The sequence below is a fragment of the Primulina tabacum genome, chromosome 17 (genome assembly GCF_025594145.1).
Source record: "Primulina tabacum isolate GXHZ01 chromosome 17, ASM2559414v2, whole genome shotgun sequence".
Lineage (NCBI taxonomy): Eukaryota > Viridiplantae > Streptophyta > Magnoliopsida > Lamiales > Gesneriaceae > Primulina > Primulina tabacum.
In genome coordinates this window covers 28,934,372-28,950,632 of record NC_134566.1, presented here as the reverse complement: position 1 = coordinate 28,950,632, position 16,261 = coordinate 28,934,372, and the positions used below count along the sequence as shown (strand labels likewise).

Below are 16,261 nucleotides of genomic sequence, written 5' to 3'. Positions count from 1 at the left end.
ATATAAAGATTCGTGAAATCGTCTCACAATAGATATATTCTAATTGGATATCTCAAATTTTGGGTTCCCCTTCTTTGTTGACCGGATTAATACAAAAAGATTTTTTTTAATAAAAATTAAACTCGTATCAAATTTTTTTAAAAAATAAATGAATTGATACGAGAAAAATAAATTGTATCACAATAATTTTTAAATATATAAATATATATAATATATATATATATATATGATCCAAACAATTTGATATCGTGTAGTTTGGCTCATAGTGGTGCACGACATTCAACTCCAACGTAGAGCTATTTAAATAAGAGCATCAAATCTCAGAATTCATCAATAACATCTCTATTTTTTTAAGGGTTTAGGCGAATTGATCCTCACATCCATGAAGTCTTTTAAAAAGTCTATTGTCTCGTGAACGTCTATATATTGGTTTCTCATTTCTATTGATATTCATAAATGTAGATGTTTCGTGAAGATTACTTCTTACCAATTCTTGAATCTCTCACAAGAAAATATACCTTAGAAAATGCATGAATGTGATGATGATCAATTCAGAGAATAATGATCTAAATCCTTAAAAAAAATTTATGTGATTGATATATTCAAAGCTTATCACCATAGACACATCTATGTTGAAGCATACACTAAAAAAAAAATATTAGCGATGGTTTTTCAAAAAAACCGTCGCAAACGGTTTTCTCAAAAACTATCGCAAATTACCTACAAATTGATCAAACCCTAGCCCAAGCCATCCTCATATCCTTCAAACATAGACCCTAACCGAGTGGACCAGACCCTGACCAACCCTCCTAGGACCATAACCGTGACCCTAGCCAGCCACTAGACCGAACCTAAAGGAACTAGAAGCCCCAGCCACTCAACTCGATCGCATGGCATGCGCATGGCTCCCTCACGCCAAACGATCGCCTTTGCCCTTCGAGCCACCCTCGTGCAGCCATCTTAGGACTATTATGCAGCCTCTTGGGTCTCCTAGTCATGCTCTAACAGTAGCTAGAAATCGTGACAACCAAGGACTCCTAGCCGATGCCCTTAGCTGCTAGGATTCTATGTTCTTTTCCCACGCATGCCTTCGCCCCATGCGGTTGCAGCCCTCTCCTAGCCTTACAGCCCTTTCACAGTCCATCTAGGACCATGTCTAGACTCCCTTAGGACCCTTGAACACATTCCGCATAGCAGCAACAGTCGTGCCCACAAAGAACCAAAGTTTCGAAACCCTAGGTCTCTTTTCGTTCAGCCTTGTTACCCGACTATCTTGCCCTTTAACATGCCTCTATGGACCCTTAAACATGTGAAAAAACATCCATTTCAATAGCCCTATGATGGCAGCCTTTTATGCATCATTAACACAAGTTTGGATCATAAAAACACAAGTTTTGTCCATGACATGTCATAAAAATGAAAATATAAAAAGTGTATCATGTTTTTCATGCAATCATATATCAAACAAATATTATGGTGTGATGGATGATAAAAAGGAGATTAAGGCGTGATTTTGCGTATAATACGCTCGAAAACAATTTGGCGATGCGAGGAACGTCAGTGGGGAGACGAGGGATGCAACCTTGCTGATTTTTCCTTCAAATTTCATGACTTTCCTTCAAGAATTTCGTGTGGTATGTGCTGCTGATTGAGAAGAAGAGTCCTACCACAATTCCATAGGGTGGGGCGTGAGTTTTGTGGAGGTTGGGGTAGGGTTTAGGGCCTTTTATTTTAATTCAAACACAAGTGCAAGCTTAGACCCATTAATCATAGTATAATAGGGCCATTAAGCATCTTAGTGAATATTTAAAATATTTTGTTTAGGAAAGTTTGTGAAAATAATAGTCGAGTTATCAAAAAGTTCATATTTTCGTCGAAAATCGAATATCATTTAAAAATACGATTCGGCATATATAAACACCTCAAAACGCTTCATTTTCGAAAATACCATATAGCATATACCATATATTGAATAATTAAAAATAATCATTTAATAAAAATATTTTTCCTTATTTGGTCTCCGGTCTCCGTTCCTCGATCGCGACTCGAATAACCTTTAAAACACCGTTTTATGCATCCTAGTAGAAAATCATATTTTAAAGATGTAAACATGCCTACCATATTTACTAAATGCAATAAAAATAAATAAATTAAAATACATAAGAAATTTGATAACTTCCATGCATGTGGTTCACATTGATTTTTAATTTTTCGGGACGTTACAAGAATGCTTCGTTGAAGGATAGGATGACGATTCTGGAGGACCAGGTCCGTCGACTCGTCGCTCGATTACCGCAGCCATATCCACATACATCCCGATGATATCTTTATGGTCGAAGCTCATCTAGCAGAGGACAAGCTTTAGTAGAGTCATCACATTTTGATGACCCATACGCAGCTAGATCATCACATCATCGACGTTCGGGCAAGGTCCTGAGGTACTCGCCTGAGTATATTCCACCATCACAAGACTTCGGTCACGACGACGGTGATGGCGATAGCGACAATGCATACAACGATGATGAAACTCAGTCTCCTTAGTTTTTTATTATATCTACGCTTGTATTTATTGATACTTGTGAACGCTTTGTTTTTTTAGCTTTATGACATTATTTAATTTTGTTGTTCGCTTATTTTATCGCAATGTTTAATCGTTTCATAGATTATTTACAAATTCGAAAATATTAATTTAGATGAGTTGAGGAGATTATTTAAAAATATGTACAAATAATTATAAAACTAAATGTATTTTTATTAAATTATAAAGCTAATTTTTTTTTTACAAATAATATAATTAACGACAGATTATATCAAAAACAGTCGCTAATTAGCAACGATTTATCTGCTCAAAATCGTCGCAAATTAGCGACGAGTTTTGAAAAACCGTCGCAATAGGAAGACGACGGTGATTTTTCGGACATTTTAAGTTCCGTTGCTAATTTGATTAGCGAGGAAAAAAACCGTCGCTAATACAAATTTTTTTTGTAGTGATAAGTGGGCTGTTGCTCACTAAAAATTTCCAAATCCAACTTAGTATATTTGTGTATTTAAATCAAATTAAATATATAAATTAATTTATATATAATGAATTAAAAAAGTTATTGGAAGAGATCCGACACAAATAAAATAATGCTACCATATAACATTAGTGAATGCGATTGTCCCTCAGTTTCAGCTTTTACCAATGCCCCAAATATTCAGCTTCTAATTTTTCCTCCAACCGTAAAATGCTCCCATGGAAAAAAAAGTTCAAAAATAAATGATTCCAAATACAATGAAAGATCGGAAATTACCTGTCGATGTATTAGATGGGACATACAAAGACAAAAAATATGACATTAGCAAATCACATAATGCATATAAATGGGAATAAAAGAATATATTAAAATACTGAGCGCATACGAAATGGGAGATTTGGGGATATGTTTTCGGTTTCGGAGATTTGAAAATACCCGAAGAAAATTGGAGAAGGGTATGAGTATGTTATCTACATTCCCGAACCTGTCCCCGATAATAATAATAATGACGATAATAAAAATAAAAATAAAAAATAATATAATCATTTTTTCTAACAATTAAAAAAAACTCAAATATATAAACCCTACACCTCGTTCACAATTCAATTCGTCATCATATGATAATGATGTGGCTTCATCATTTTTGTTTGTTAAAACATGAATTACTAATGTTTGTATTGTTTAGGTAATATTAATATTTATAAATATAATTTGATTATTATATCAATATTTTTTACGTAAATTTGAAAACTATTTTGCCCAACTCTGATATTTGAAACGACAATGTAAATAGATATTTTCCGGTCGGGTTGAGAATGGCGGAGATAAGGATGACAAATCGTCCTGCCTAATTATCATTCATATGTTTTTTGAAGTGAAGATAGAAGTGAGATGAAGATTTCCGCTAGAACAGGTTATGGGGTGGGACGGGGACCTAGTCCCACGCCATCCATCCCTACTTTTTGGGGAATCAATGACAAGTTGAACAAATTATGAAAAATCATCTAAAAAATTATACTTTACAAGTCTAAAAATACCCACAAAAAGAGGATCGGTGGTATATATACACACACAAAGAAGAAGCCCAGCCCCAAAGTGTCTCAAACTCAAGGCCATTTCGGGATCACTTCCTCGGAATTTACTTTAAATCTTTCTAACTCGTGTGGATTTTCAAATTAACATTGCCGTTATATTGATCTTATGGTTCCATTCAGTTTGTGAATTTCTCTTCAAATAGTTTCCTTACAAACGTTGTTTGTTTTTCTCTTTGTGTTCACCTTTTTGTCTGTAAAATTTCATGTTCAATCATAGAAGTCATTCGAAAGGATTGGTAAGTATATTGGATGATTCTTTTTGGTAATGATATCGGGTTTGATATGTTGCTTTTCCTTGAACCTCAGCACAAATCGAAAGTACTATTTCCCGTGTTGCAAAATTGTGGCTGAGTTATATGAAATGGGGTTCAATTTTTGTTCTTAAAAAATAATAATGTAGTGAATTTTCACTTTTTGTTCAATTTCTTTATATACTGTTTGAACGGCTTGTCTTGATCCAGTGTCGAAAAACGTGATTTATAAACAAAAAGTGGTTGGATCCTTGAACAGTCACCGAAACTTAGTGTAATAAAAATATTATAACATTTTATGATGAGTAGGTCTCTTGTGAGACTGTGTCACGAATCTTTATCTGTGACACGGTCAACCCTACTGTTATTCACAATAAAAAGTAATACTCTTAACATAAAAATTAATACTTTTTCATGGATGACTCAAATAAGAGATTTGTCTCACAAAATACAACCCGTGAGACCGTTTCACACAAGTTTTTGTCATATAAAATATATCAACTAATAGTATAACCTTTTAAATTAAATTTATTTTATTTTTAAAGTCAACGTTTGAAATTTGCGTCTTTTTAAAATGATAATTTTTTAAGAGAAAAGTTAATAATATAGCTCCTGCACTTAAATAGCTCAACTGTTGCATATTAACCATGCATGAAGGGTCTCCCCAGTAAGAAAAAACCTAAAATTTGTTTTACGATTTGACCTAGTATTTGTTTCTGGTTAGCTCCCTTCCTGCGATTGAAATTAATCTACATTTATCTCTATGCTTGTTCCAAAACCTCGTAAATTTTGTTGGCTCTATGTTTCCTCTGCAGATGAAGGCTGTATATTTTAAAAGACCAGGTAGTCCAGATGTTTTAAGAGTAAAAGAGGTCCGAAAGCCCATCATTGAAAGATATGAAGTAATGGTAAAAGTTGTCGCAACTGGAGTTAATATTCACGATGTTTTGTATCGACGGAATGCGATTTTTCCTCGGTTTGCTCTCAATGCATATCTTGGTGATGAATGTTCGGGGATAATTGTTGCTGTCGGCTCAAGGGTATCTAACTTTAAAGAGGGCGACGAGGTGAGTATCAGTTTGTTACTGATTGAGTAGTGTTAGAAGTCTCATAGCCAATATTAAGTTAACGATTGTTGTATATATAGACTCGGACAATCATTTGTTTGGAGTGGAGTGAAAACTCTAGTTGGTGTTAATCTTATCAACTAGTTTATGGGTCACATTTAAATAATTATGTTTGTGATGTCTGTTTTCCAGGTTTGTGCGATTCTTGCAAATGGGGGCGGGTATGCAGAGTTTGTGGCGATTCCCGCATCTCAAGTTGTGAAAATTCCTTCGGGAGTTTCCCTTATGGTCGCAGCTACGTTGCCACTAGCGACATGCTTATCTTTCTATGGTCTTTCAATATTGACCAAAGTCACCCCGGGCAAAATAGTATTGGTATTTCACAATTTTTAAACTAATTTTGATAGTTCATAAATTATTGAAACTTTGAAAATGGTAATTTGTTTTTAGATACATGGCGTTGCAGATGGAATTGGCATAATCGCACTTCAATATGCCAAGAATCTTGGTTGCAAAGTGTTTGCGGTAGCAGGTAGTGTTGCTTAATATTTTAAGTTGTTTGATTTAGTTTATCCTATGCAATAGTAGTTACATGTTAACTTAGTTATTCATACACTCGTGCATTTGATTCTTACAAGTGCACACAAGCGGAGAAGTTTGATGTATTCGAGCTATCTTTGTTTGGGAAAATTAAATAATATGTTGAATCTGTTAGAATTTCTCTCAAAAATTCATGTTTCAACACATTTATAAACACGGTAAACAATATGCAAAAGCTAACCGAGTGTTACATCCGACCATTGAATAATTTGAAAGTTTTCTGTTTTCCTCCGATGGAAGTCTTATAAGCACTCTACAATCTCCCTTCAGCGTAGCATGTAGAATACTTTCATTAAGCTTTTATTTCTAAAGGTATCTCCTGCCATGGTTCAAGAAGATTAACCGAGTTAATTAATTTAGCCAAATGATTATGTCCGTGTATTATCGTAACATCAAATTAAATGAGTCAGTGAATTATTTTGGCACTACATTTGTAATATTATTGTGTGTAGTATCACGTCAAAAGCTTCACCTTATTCATTGTGTTGTCACTGATTATTTCTTTCTATATAACTATATTCTAGAAACTGCAACAACCACAATTATCCTTCGAATTTCTTGATTAAGAGGATTACATTGGAAAGATCCCTGTTGGATTTGGTGAAAATAGCGTAAGATTGATGCTAGCTGAACTGTCATGTTTTCTTGGTATGTTGATAATAACAAACCAAATTGATATGCCCATTCATGTTGTGCTTTGGCAACATGAAATAAGCCAATTCAGTTGTTTTAAACATTAAGGTTGACCAAATGGAGGATATTATAATTACATGATCATGTGTATTTGAGATGTAAGGAGACTTTCAATAATAGAGTTTACATTGCTAAGTTTTCGAAGGAAATGTTTGATTAGCGAATTGGTTGTGGCACCGTGGAACTTGGGTGAGAACTAATTGAGGCAGGATATATGTAGGAGAATGATCTCATGAATATGGTAATTAATGTGACAAAAAGACATTGTTATGGAAAAGTGAAATTTTTAAACAAAGTGTTGGTGACTGTCTCAGTGTCATGCCCGTGAAATAGTAGTCCAGTAACATGTAACTAAACGGACCTTTTTTCAGAAACGGAAGAAAATCTGCGACTTTACGAAACGCTGGGATCAGAAGTCTGCATCAACTACGAAAAAGAGGATTGTTGCAAACGCGTGAAGGCTGAAACCAAAGAAAAAGGCATGATTTTTTTACTTTTTAAATTTGTGTATTGTTGGATGAGAATTATTTTAGGTAAAATTTAATTACAGAAGCATTGTCACTTTTTATGAATATTACAGATTCTATCACTTTTATGTAGCATCTGAGTTTAGCCAAACACATTCTGAATGTTTTTACTTGATTTAATTGTGTCACTGCCACTCCCCTTTCCTCACTGCTGTTATGGGAATAACGTTTTGCTTCATTTTCCTCAACCTATAAAAAAGTCACAGTTTCTCATGTTTTCTTTTGTCTGCTCGTAGATTTAGCAGCAGTTTAACTGTATAATACGATGGAGAAAAAGAATTTGGATAGATTTATTGGATTGAGAAGAACTTGAATTGTCTAGCTATAGGTGGGTCTCTTGTCATTTTAGGACGCAAGAGTGATAGAATTGATGTGAATATCGACATTTCGCTCCTCGGGATGAAAGATATTAAAGTCATAGGCACTTCCTTATCCTTTTAGATGTCTTTTTTTCTGCTTACATGTTTTCATTTTCTATTGATATTGCTCCACTCTTATCAATGATTTTTCTAGGAGTGGATTTTTTAGATCTTTGTCCTGCATTTTTGAGAGGGCTCCTGTCTGATGCTGTGGGAATATTTTGGCCACTAATAGAATCTGGACAAATTAGGCCAATTATTGGTAAAGTTTTTAGCTTCTTTGAAGCTGCAGAAGCACATAGAGCGTTTGAGGAGTGCAGTGTTGCAGGCAAACTATTATTAGTTCCAACGGAGCCACAGACACAGACACAGACACAGACGCAGACGCAGACGCAGAGTGATGATCATAGTAGTTCATCGATACTGTTTTTGATTACGAAATACATCTGGTCTTATTAGATTTAATGTTTATGGGTCACATTTAAATAATTAGGTTTAGTCTAGTTTACATTTAATGTTTATTTTATAGATATAAAATATTATTACTAAAATTTTATATCTTCTTAATTTTATAAAATATCATAACAAGAATAAAAATTTATGTACATATATACAACAATTAATATCCATGTATTACTTTATATAAAAAAACGTATACTTTCGACTGTTAGTTAATAATAAAGTGAATAATAAAACAATATACTCATTCATTTTGTGGATTAGGTCCACTTAGAGCATCTCCAAGGCTTTAATTCCTCCAATGGCGAAATAGCGCAGCCCCTTCCTCTGCGCCAAATTTGGCGCAGGGGTCTTCTTTTTTTTTTTTATTTAATTTTTTTAATTTTTTTATTTGTATTTACTATAAATATTTGTATTAAAAATTATAAATATTATTTAAATAATAGTATAATATTTATTTTATTATTTTAATAATTAGATATTTAATCATAGAATTTTAAAAAAATAATTGTTGATTTTTAAAATATTTATTTATTTATGTTAATTATTAATATTTACAAACTAATTTGATTTAATGATTTTTAATTAATATAATTTAATACAAATACAAACAATTAATATAACAATACAATTCATAACTAATTTGAAAAAGATAATTGAAATACAAATGCAACTTGAAACACATAATTCAAATACGTAATACAAATATACAATACAAGATTATGATATGGGATATTATTTAGTTGATGGTATTTATCCGAAATTGTCAACTATTGTGCAAAGTATTCATGATCCAAGAGGTCCGAAAAAGAAATATTTTGCAATGAAACAAGAATCCTGTAGAAAAGATATGGAACGCGCATTTGGCGTTCTTCAATCACGATTTGCAATTGTGGCATCCCCAACACGTGGTTGGAAGAAACGTCATTTACATGACATAATGAAATCATGTATCATAATGCACAATATGATTATCGAAGATGAACGTGATCTCTGTGCACCCATTCAAGATGCGAGAGAAGCACCAACTCCAGACGTAGAAATGACTGTTGATGAGTATATCAAATTTCAAGAATTTCTCGGTTGATATAAAAGAATAAAAGACAAAGATGTTCACTTCGCACTACGAAATGCTTTAATTGATCATTTGTGGGATGAATATAGTCATTCAAATGTTTAAAGTTGTATTCTTATTATATTTGAAGTTGTATCTGTATTGTGTTTGAATTTGAATTCATATTTTTCAATTTAAATAATTTTCGTATATTAATTCATATTATATATAAATTAATTTATATTATATAATTAAATTATAAACTTAAATATTATTATTTAAATTTATTAATAATAAAACATTAGTCATAATTTAAATATATTAAATAAAATATAATAATTAATACATGTAAAATAAAAGGAATATTTCAAGAATATTGTTTTTGATGTAAGATTTGAAGTAAATGGGTTGGAGATGAAAGTATTTGGTGCAGAAATCGCACTATTTTAGTGTAAAATTTGCACCAAAATAGATTTTGTGTTTGGAGATAATCTTAATGCGGTCCGTAGGTCAACCCTGGTTTCCACCAGCTTTTTTCTTTATTTTCGCCAAATAGCTGTGTTTTACTTATGATCCTCGTTTAAATAAACGTTTTTAATCTTTTTTATCATATTAATATTGCTGTTAGATTAGAATACCAAATGAGTGACAAATCATTTATTTTTATTTTTTTTACTACATATGAACATGCAGTCAATACTTTGATGCACACTGGATAAAATTCGAACTAACACAAAAACATGCAAACCACATTAATCAGGTAAATCAAACTCGAGAAACTCAATGTGACAAAGATTCGACTGTTAGAGAGGATACAATTACTCTTGTAGATATGAAAATTTTCCTCACGGGTTCGAGACGTCGCAGAAAACCCGAAACGGAACAGGTTTGGGGATATGTTTTGGGTTCGGAGATTTGGAAATACCCGAAGCAAATTGGAGGAGAGTACGATGATGTTATCTACATTCTTGAACCCGCCCCTGATGCCCCCGATAATAATAATAATAAAATCATTTTTTCTAACAATTAAAAATAAACTCAAATCTGTAAGCCTCAAACCTCGTTCACGATTTAATTCGTCATCAAATGATAATGATGTGGTTTCATCGTTTTTGTTGATTAAAATATGAATTACTAATGTTTATATTGTTTAAATAATATTAATATTTATAAATATAATTTCATTATTATATCATTATATTTAAAGAAACTTCGAAAACTTTTTCTCAACTCACCTAATATTTGAAACAATAATGTGAATATAGATATTCCCTAGTCGGGTTGAGAATGCGAAGATGATGGTGACAAATTCGTCCTATCTAACTATCATCCATGTATTATTTGAATCGAATATTAGAACTGAGATTGAGATTTAATCACCATGGGTGCAGATGGAGATTTCCGCTAGAACAGGTTATGGGGGACCTAGTCCCACACCATCCATCCCTACTTTTGGGGTGATCAATATTGACAAGTTGAACAAATTATGAAAAATCATCTAAAAAATTACATCTAAACTAAAATAATTACAAGTGTAATGATACCAACAAAAAAAGGATCGGTTTTATACATACATACACGCAAAGAAGCACAGCCCCAAAGTGTCTCAAACTCAGGCCATTTCGGGATCACTTCTCTTCGGAATTTACTGTAAATCTTTCTAACTCGTGTGGATTTTCTAATCAAGATTGCCATTTTATAATTGATCTTATGGTTCCATTCAGTTTGTGAATTTGTCTTCAAATAATTTGCTTCCAAACATTATTTGTTTTTCTCGTTATGTTCACCCTTTTTTGTGTGTAAAATTCCACGTTCAATCATAGAAGTCATTCGAAAGGATTGGTTAGTATATTGGATGATACTTTTGGGTGATGAAATTGGGTTTGATATGTTGCTTTTCCTTGAATCTGAGCACAAATCGAAAGTAAATCCTGCGTAGCAAAATTATGACTGAGTTATATGAAATGGGGTTTGATTTTTGTTCTTGAAAAATAATAACGTAGTGAATTTTGACTTTTTGTTGATTGTGGCGCTTTAGCAGTTTCACTGATCATTAACATTTTCAATGAGTTTATTAGATTGTTACCTGATAAATATTCTTGGATTCAATGTCAACCAGATTCATACCCTATTACAAGTTAAATTGATGCAGCAGAATTTCTCTTATAAAATATTTATAGAATGTACTACTTTGAGAAAATGAACTTATGATTTTCAGTCCACCTTTTTCTTAAGCAACAAATGGGCTGAAGTAAGTTCTAGATTATTGGTAGTTAGCGTCATCAATTGGGCTTGACCCACTTTCTGTCAGTAGTTCTAAAACTGATATGTTTTTTTGTGTCGGTACTAGAACAAAGAGCTTGATTGGGTGATACTGCGATGACAATGAATTCAAATATACTGATATAATGGGATTCAAAATGAGATTATGTGAACTTTTTTCACCTATCCACTTCCCTGGAACATACGAACCATCAGAGTGCCATCTTTTATTGAAGATTAGATGTTTGGAACAGAAATTTGATCCACTTATAGAGTGCCTACATACTGAACCTTGGGGCTCATCATTGTATTTCATTTGTTCCACTTAGTATCGATCAGTTCATTCCACTTAGTATCGATCAGTTCAATTGTGTATTTCATTACATTGATTCATAACGTGAAAGCATTTTGCAGTGTACTCAATTGATCGTAGATTTTTATGTGATAGTTGTGTAATGTTATGTTGAGAAAGCATTATGTGTCAAAACTCAAATGAGATTGCCTTAATTAATTGATTGCTATCATCCATTTGTCACTGAATAATATTAGATATATGGATCTAAATGATTGTTGGATATTGAATCAATATATTGATAGTGTCGTGAAGGTCTACGGATTGAACTTTTTTTATGCTTTTAGGGAAATGCTGCATGGGAATTTTCAACGTAAAACCTAGTGAATTGGCTATCACAATTAAAATATAAGTGTTGAAACTTACTATTTTCTCTTTGATAACTTTGAACATGATATAACGATATCGGTCGCTACATCTTACCAAATGTTGAACTTTGTATATAAGTGCTAGATTTGTCCTTCGTTATTTGATTTCACATCATGCAAATAAAGAATTAAAAGTTTACTTTCTACATCTTGGATGTTGTTTCTCGATCATGTAACTTTTCGTTCCTCAAATCCTATATGACAATTTCAACGTTGTAATCCTTCTTTGGCGTGTTTAAATGGATCTCCACATATGTTGACCTAAAAAAAAATTATGTTTAGAATAAAAAGCTTACTTTTGTGTGTCCTATATCTCAGTCCCATTATTTTTTTGTTTCTGAAATCATACTTCGATATTTCAGTATTGTTTCAACAACCACATATATTGAACATAAAATATTTTTTTATGCTTGCAGTGTAAAACTTTGACACCCAAGTTCCATTCTAGGACTTTCACTGCAGTGCGTCACTTCCTTTCTCTTTTCTCATCTGGCCTCCGATCACTGACCGGACTTGCCTTGGCCTAGATAATACACTCGGGCCTCTAGATACTATTTCTGTGTCATTGGTTTCGTTTTGCCTTTTCTAGAAATCAACCTCTTATTTTGACAATGAAGTCGATGGTTTCTAAAAACTCCAGGTTATTAAGTATCTTAGAGCTGCAAGAAGTTAAAATGCCTGAAATTAAGGACAACGAAGTATTGATCAAGGTATTCGCTGTTGGTGTCAATAGAGCTGACACGGTTGATGTGGCTACTAATGGTGTCTGCCCAGGCCTTGAATGCTCTGGAATAATCAAAGCAGTTGGAAGTGATGTCCGTTGTTGGAAAGTTGGACAAAGGGTAATCTTCATCTCCCCAAGAGATGCGCTATAGAATGATAAATTGTGTTTTTCTCTGGCTTTATCTTTTTATCCTAATGGCGACTTTTGGAGGAAGTATTCTTTTTTTACCTACGCATGACAATTTTGCAATGCATAGCATAAAATTGTGAATTTCAGGTTTGTGCCATTCTTAAGGGAGGAGGGTGTGCTGAACAAGTGGCTGTACGGGCAGACTTTCTTCTTCCGTTGCCTGATGATATTGATTTAGGTGATGCTGCAGGCTTACCTTATGCATCATGCTGCATATGGTTAGCTTTATTCAAAATGCATGATCCCGAGCAACTTAAAGATAAAAGGATATTGGTGAGAACCAAGATCTAAAGTCACTGAACCAAAGGAGTTTATTTTGAAAAATGAAAAAAAAAAGTTTTGAATCCATAATTTTGTTTGTGTACACTTGTTTATACCTAAATTCCAAAGTAAGATGACAACTTATGTGTATTATGTGTATAATGTTTTGGGTTTTTTGTCATTGAGGTAATGTGTTTTGTTTAGTGATAAATTCTCGTTTAGCAATTTGTAATATTTAGAGTTTTTCGCCAATATTTTCTTCTTTTTTGTTGCAAATAAATCAAACAGTGTTATAATGTTTAGATTCGTGAAGGCACTAGCGGGGTTGGTGCATTGGCAATACAATATGCAAAGTACATGGGCTTACATCAAGGCCTTTTTCGTTTTTGTGACAATTTATAATGTCTTAGTTGTCTATATTGTCCCATATGCTCATTCTTCTTGGTGGTTTCTTAAGGGAGTAGCGACAAGTTTTCAATTTGTCATGATTATGGCGCTGACTATTGTGTCGATCACACATCAACACCCTTTGATTTAGTTTTTATGGAGACATGTGGATGTAAAGGTAAGGTTTCAGTTTTCACCTATCTTTCTATTGGAAGGTTTGATGCTTGGCATTATTATTTTTTCGAAATTCTTCCTTGACAAAATTGTTTATCACCGTGATATTGTAAGCTGTAGCTGCTGTGTTAGTTATTAAACAAATCATTAGATCTCATGTTTTTTTTTTTTTGAATGAAATAGAAGATGTTCCATATCTTCATCGATAATCTATCGTTCGTAAGAATGGTTGATGCTTGTTGGCCTCTTTATCACCTTAATTAGTCATAAGAGACTCATAGCTTAAAGTCCTATTATTGGAGATTCAAACGGAGTTTAATTAACCATATGCTTCTATGCAGTGGTAATTATGCTTAAATTTTCTCATTAAAGTAGCATGTTAATTTAGACTTGATAGTATTTGTCGAATACCATGTTGAAATTTGTAGTAACCAATATGTTGTCAAGAGTAAACCTAAATTGTGGAGACATTTTTTCTTCACTTGGTTGCTAATAATCTTTTCAGCTGTGGATTTTGTTCTTGATTACGGAGGTTCCAATCTCAAGAAGAACATTAATTGCTGTAATCCTCATGCTACGGTTGCCATTGTGGATTTGCATGGAACGAAATGTAGTTTAAATCTCTATGCGCTACAACAAGCAAATGTTGAAATTAATGGTAAAACTTACCAACTTCTGTTTAATAGTACTGCTTTTTGTTGGCTTAGAAATTATTGTTGTTATTATTGTTTGCAGTTGTCAATCTACGATTTAGAGATTGGAGTTGTATAGCTTCCACAATTGCTGAACTGAAAACTCATTTGTGGCCTGCCATTTTTCAACGGAAAGTTGTTCCTGTGATCGACTATCGTTTTCCAGCCATTAAAGCTCAAAAAGCTTTGGACCTTGTAAAGAAAAATGATAGTATTGGGAAGATTATTGTGTATATGGATTTTGACAGTCCAGCTGCCACCTTAAATGAACTAAATATTTATACCTTATATCATAGTGCGAGTAAATTTATACTTGTGTTTAATTAGATATGAAATTCTGCACCCCTCTTGTATATATACTAGTAAAAAAGCACGTGAATCCGCACGTGAACCCATATTCTGAATAACTAAAAAATAAATTAATATTAAAAATATTTTTAATCTTTGCATAACGTGATCAAATCCATGAAACAACATTTCGTTAGAAAAAAGATAGATCAAAACAAATTATAAGAATTTGGAATAATGATTTATCAGATTAAGTACTAAATTGAACTAAAATAACAATACAAATACAATGATGTGAAAGGATTTGAATTGATTAAGCAATATAAGAGTGTAAACAGAATTATATGAATATATTTTAATTAATTAAGCAATATAAGAATGGAAGAAAATATTTTAGTATATGATGTTGATATTTATCTACTCATTACATCAATTAATTGATAAATATTTTCCTAAAATGTAAAAATTACATCTTGAAAATCTAAAATAGTACTTACTTATAATTTGGAATAATTAAGAACATATGACAACAATTTTTCATTTTAAGTTTTATTCTAAGAGTATTAATTTTTATTGTGAATATCGGTAGGGTTGACTTGTCTCACATATATAAATCGTGAGGCATTCTCACAAGAGACTTACTCTACACCAACATAACTTCCAATTTAGTTATGTTAACGTTATACTAATAATTATTTGTAGGAACATCTTGCTCTTACTCTTTTTGACTCATTTGTGTCATTTTTTAAAATAATTTTATAATAATTTTACCTATGTACCATTTGACTCTACTTTTTTTTCTACATATAATAGATACCGTCATTGATTTTTTTTTTAAGAAAAATAAGCTGAAAAAGTATCAATTGTGATAACATTTGTGAATAAGCTCAAATTTTTATTTTTATTTTTTCAAATTAAGTGTTTATTGATTTTTTTTATTTAATGTGTGCTTACGTTTTTGTCAATATAATTGTCATTATATGCTTGTATGTAAATAATTCTACAAATACAAATAAAATGTCATGACATTATTGTTATGATTGAGTACTATTTGAATATGTAATTCATTAAAAGAGATTTAATGAGTAAAAAGACACTAAGTTATTTTATACTGTAAAACAATATATGATATAATCCTTATAATAAATATAATTATAATGATCATTTATTAACATTTGTCAAAGTATCAGAATTTTTATATATGATATAATTTAATATATTTATTTAATTATTTTTAAATCAAACTAATTAATTCAATAGATACAAAAATAACATTTTTTTATGAAAGTTTATTTCTTTTGTTATATTTCAAATTTTAATGGTGAAAATCATACCAGTAGTTTAAAATCTATATTTAATAATTATTATATGAGTTTATTTGATATTTACCATATAATCTTATTTGAATGTGCATTTCTTTACATATGTTTATTTATTATTTTA

At 31.9% G+C, this 16,261-nt stretch overlaps 2 protein-coding genes across 3 annotated transcripts; both read left to right on the top strand.

The window, feature by feature from the left end:
* Positions 1-4,193: 4,193 nt before the first annotated feature.
* On the top strand, positions 4,194-8,060 carry LOC142531815 (uncharacterized). Its single transcript, XM_075638087.1, has 5 exons — positions 4,194-4,347; positions 5,178-5,429; positions 5,622-5,804; positions 5,880-5,961; positions 7,094-8,060. Exons 1-5 carry the CDS (start codon positions 4,315-4,317, stop codon positions 7,264-7,266), a joined length of 723 nt encoding a protein of 240 aa, XP_075494202.1. The 5' UTR covers positions 4,194-4,314; the 3' UTR covers positions 7,267-8,060.
* Positions 8,061-12,714: 4,654 nt separating this feature from the next.
* Positions 12,715-14,602, top strand: LOC142531816 (uncharacterized). Of its 2 annotated transcripts, XR_012816375.1 has the most exons (5): positions 12,715-12,945; positions 13,104-13,289; positions 13,581-13,842; positions 14,344-14,496; positions 14,574-14,602. XR_012816375.1 is itself a non-coding variant. In XM_075638088.1 (3 exons), exons 1-3 carry the CDS (start codon positions 12,715-12,717, stop codon positions 13,677-13,679), a joined length of 516 nt encoding a protein of 171 aa, XP_075494203.1. In that variant the 3' UTR covers positions 13,680-13,905. The 2 variants fall into 2 exon arrangements, 1 of the variants encoding a protein (XP_075494203.1); XM_075638088.1 differs by lacking the exons at positions 14,344-14,496; positions 14,574-14,602 and having other exon boundaries at positions 13,581-13,905.
* The last annotated feature ends 1,659 nt before the right edge of the window (positions 14,603-16,261 follow it).

Bases quoted from the DNA above. Each gene is read 5' to 3' on its own strand.
- LOC142531815 (XM_075638087.1), top strand. From the start codon at position 4,315: ATGTTCAATCATAGAAGTCATTCGAAAGGATTG. The intron at 5,805-5,879 runs GTATTTCACAAT...ATTTGTTTTTAG, and splicing joins CCCCGGGCAAAATAGTATTG to ATACATGGCGTTGCAGATGG. The intron at 5,962-7,093 runs GTAGTGTTGCTT...ACCTTTTTTCAG, and splicing joins CAAAGTGTTTGCGGTAGCAG to AAACGGAAGAAAATCTGCGA.
- LOC142531816 (XM_075638088.1), top strand. From the start codon at position 12,715: ATGAAGTCGATGGTTTCTAAAAACTCCAGGTTATTAAGTATCTTAGAG. The intron at 12,946-13,103 runs GTAATCTTCATC...TGTGAATTTCAG, and splicing joins GTTGGAAAGTTGGACAAAGG to GTTTGTGCCATTCTTAAGGG. The intron at 13,290-13,580 runs GTGAGAACCAAG...TATAATGTTTAG, and splicing joins TTAAAGATAAAAGGATATTG to ATTCGTGAAGGCACTAGCGG.